The sequence below is a fragment of the Cystoisospora suis genome (genome assembly GCF_002600585.1).
Source record: "Cystoisospora suis strain Wien I chromosome Unknown contig_5095, whole genome shotgun sequence".
NCBI classification, from domain to species: domain Eukaryota; phylum Apicomplexa; class Conoidasida; order Eucoccidiorida; family Sarcocystidae; genus Cystoisospora; species Cystoisospora suis.
The window spans coordinates 394-4178 of NW_027157887.1; the positions used below are offsets into that span (position 1 = coordinate 394).

General features: G+C 49.7%; 1 protein-coding gene across 1 annotated transcript; it reads left to right on the forward strand.

Annotated features, from left to right (window-relative positions):
- Window positions 1-406: 406 nt before the first annotated feature.
- CSUI_008843 (peptidyl-trna hydrolase domain-containing protein) lies at window positions 407-3499 on the forward strand. Its single transcript, XM_068068965.1, has 3 exons — window positions 407-1601; window positions 2414-2513; window positions 3349-3499. Exons 1-3 carry the CDS (start codon window positions 616-618, stop codon window positions 3472-3474), a joined length of 1212 nt encoding a protein of 403 aa, XP_067919058.1. The 5' UTR covers window positions 407-615; the 3' UTR covers window positions 3475-3499.
- Window positions 3500-3785: the final 286 nt, after the last annotated feature.

Here is a 3785-nt window from a genome sequence, read left to right on the forward strand (position 1 = left end):
CAGTAGTCACAGTCCACTACAGCAATGATCCCGAAGCCAACATGTCCTTCCGCATCACCCTACGTGGACGAGAGAAGCAGCGAAGCTCACCTGTTGTCCCCGTCCGTGTCCGTGGTATTCCACCGACTGCCACCTAGGGAACCATAGGTGGAAGGAGCGCTCGCTTCCTGGTTTCTTGGAGTGTATGAGTTCGCCTTTCCTGGCCTGTCATGCCACGGAAGTGAGAGCCGTTGCTCTTCTCATTCAGGTGCTTGTAGAAGAGGACCTGGGGCCGAATGAGTCAAGGTAAGGCCGGATTACTGGATTCGTCCCGGACTCCACTGAAGTGGCACTTGGACAGAATAGTCACTTCTGCATGCCCACCGCATGCTGAGCTCACAGCAGCTTAGGGCTCTATGGAGTTACTGTTTGCCCTAGTAGATCTTTTAGCACGATCATGGAGCATTGGTGGTTCACCGGCTTCTGTCCTCGTGTATTCGGCGTGCCCCCACGGCTGCCGTCGGGCGTTCTCTTTTCCATCTCGTCCCTACCTGACTTCGCGACACTACGCTGCCTGACGGGGTATGATGCCGGCAGACGTGGCGGCGCTTCTCGGGAATTTGCCGGTTAGGGGGGATGGGATTCTCCGAACTCATCTTCCTTTTGTGCTTTTTCCTCGCCACATTGGGTGAAACGTCGAATGGAAGCGAAGCGAGTTTTCCACTCGTTGGCCATTGTACATTATCTCTGGTGGGCGTTGCTCCGTCCATCTTCTCGTCTTCCTTTGATTCTGGGATAGTTTTTCTTTGTTATCAGTCTCCCTGTCCCACGGATTCGTTTGAATGGTGCACGAGTGCCATCGGCGGGCAACCCCGGGTGAACTCTTTTTCCGGCCATCGTGCAAGAACGGCGGAACTTGTTTGTTTCAATCGCAGGTGCCGACACACTACAGGTCGTAGCATTCTCTCTTTCTCACCCTGCAACGATCTCGAGCGTGATGTTAGTACGCGCAACGCCGGCTCCCGTACCGGTGGCACTACCCACGAGGCAGCCACGGGTGCAGTTCGGGCGAGGAGAGGAAGGGCTCCCTGTAGATTCCATCCGGCATTCCTGTTTTCGTGTACAAGGTTGAACTCTGTAGTAAGAGTTCCGAAAAGTTTCAGTTCAATCTCTCTTTCAACTAGGGCCATCGAGGTGGTCAGGGGAGATACGCGCCCTTTACCTCGTGCACTAATAGCACTGAGCGCTTCTCATTGCAGGGTACAAAGAGGAATCCGTGACACGCCCCTAAACTACTTCCGCTCTCCCATCCTTTCTCCGCTAGCAATCGCGTTGTCCCTTTCGTCGTTTTGTTCTGCTTCGCGTGTGTCCTTCCGTGCCTGGTCCCCGGCTCACCTGTCCGCTGGCCCGGATTCTTCTCCCTCACCTCTGACAGATGACACCTTGCTGTACAGAAGTGTGTGGAGTCGACAGCTAGCTGGCTTAGGAGTAAATTTGGAAGATGTCGAAGAACAGTGTGTCTTAGGAGGCGGCAAGGGGGGACAGAAGATCAATAAGACGAATAGCTGCGTTCTCCTTGTCCACCGTCCATCTCGTATAGTCATACGGTGCCAGCAAACGAGGTATGTGGGTAGACAGGATTCTTCGAAAAAACAAGGATCCTGTCGCGTATGCCTGCATGACATCGGATACCGAACACATCGACGTGGTGCCAAATGAGTGTATAAGAGATCTACATACGTGTATGCTTGTGTGCATGCACATATATTTACGTTCATGTGGAGGATTGAGCTCTAAGGGAAAAGAACCTGGTAACCAGTGCTAGGGATCCTGGGAAGAATTTCCTACGGTGCAAAGTTGCCTCTCTTCTCGTACCGCTCTTGTATATGAATACGCGTCGTCATGTTACGTCGATCCTTCGAACACTAGGCACGACTCGTCAATGACCCATGCGCAACTTGAAGTCGAAGAATCATAGGTGGACAGATTGCACGGTGCTGGGACTTCTTTTGAAAGGAAGCAAGCCACCCCAACCGCGTGTGCACGTGTATATACTGACTGGGTCGTTTTTTTTCTTGCGTAGACAGGTAACTAGTCGATTCATACGACCATCCCCACTTCATACACCAAGGCGTTTCCGTGGGTCCCCCCCGCTAAGTGTTGTAGGGGCCTAAGCATATGTGTAACTACACAGAATCGATGTGGAGATCTCTCTCCGCCGTCGATTATATAGATCCGTGGTGTTTTTCCTCAAAAAGACTCTTTCGAATAGGACTCTACGTAGTGTGATGACATGACGGTGAGGGGACTCGATTCCTATCGGATTCAAGTATATGCAAATGCTCTTTTTCACGTGTTTGCGGTCATTTCGGGGTAGTCGATGAATACGGTGATCTACAAGAGGACTCCGGTGCTCAATGCTGTGTACATACAGATCTCAAAGGAAGAACCGTATTCTGGCTCGCAAGCTTCTCCTTGAAAAGTTGCATCAAGCTATTCTAGCAGAGAAACAAAAATCCCAAGATCTACTAGAGGTACGCTCTCACCCTCAGGCGTGTATCTGGATGGCGTGCGTACGCCTCAATATATATATATATATATACGTAGTGCTGGGAAAAGGGAGAGTGAAAACTGCTGACGTCACCCTTCTAATCAGATATACACGCTTCATCTGTCATTGCCTCCACTCCAAGTTTGTTGTATTTCCAGTCAGGAGTCTCTGCACGTAAAGGCTTCTTTTCCCTTTTTGATGTACAAGCGCATGTACTAGACACGAATATGCAGACACATGTAGACAATACAGTGGGAACGCTGTATGTAAAGGTTCTAACCGGGCGGCTGATGAGATCATAGCACTATGTAGGCTCTTTCGGAGGTATCTCAGCAAGCCGCTTGCGCTGATCCGAGGACCCCCAGCTGGAGAGAACTCGGTAGTCAATACTACCCGTCTTCCTTTCATCTTACACCTTCCCGGCAAGGCGTTAATCTTTTCTCCTGTCTTCTCAAGGAGCTTTCCTCCAGCCAAGCGGAGCCCGTGCCAACAAACTAAGCTTCCCTAGCATAGATCAACCATGCTCATCACATCCTCTCTGGATATATCTTCGCGTGAGTCTGTCACCGACATTTATCTGTCTCTCAGATCTAGGCACAGGAAAAGGTTTTTCCTTCTCTACAGCAGTCAGCTTTTCTCTGCATGCGGTGCGGAGAAGTAGGAAGACGTGAACTATCCATGCCTTTATAAGTCAGTCTCCTGTTCCCTCCCCCCTTCCTTCTTTCACGTAGAAAAGCAACATCATCACATGAAACCCTGCAGAGAGACAGGTAGAATATCTCGTGATACATCCATGCCTTTGTTCCTCTGTATTACAGAAGGAAAGACGAAGACAACGACAGCCTACAGAGTCCCAGAAGGCTCATGTCAAGAAAGAGAAGATGATTCGGAAAGAACGCAAAGAAGAAAGGAAAAAGATTTCATCCGTTTCTTTGGACTCCTAGAAGGCAATCAGCATGATAACAACACATACTATGATGAGCCACTCCTTCGAATGTTCATCTCTTTGTCATATCCCCTGTACGCTACCCGCCCCCCGTCTGTAGTCCGGGAGACTTCTCGGACTGCTGTATAGACAAGAAATTTTGTCTAAACGATTGAGGACGCTATTGCCATGCAAGAGAGTATTTGTCGACTAACCATTCTTTGGCTTTGAAACCCACTTTTCTTCTTTGATCCATTTTTCTTCTCCTGTTTCTCTTTGCCGCAAAGGTGTTAAAGGAATGCGAACTTCCGTGATAATGCTCATGAACTT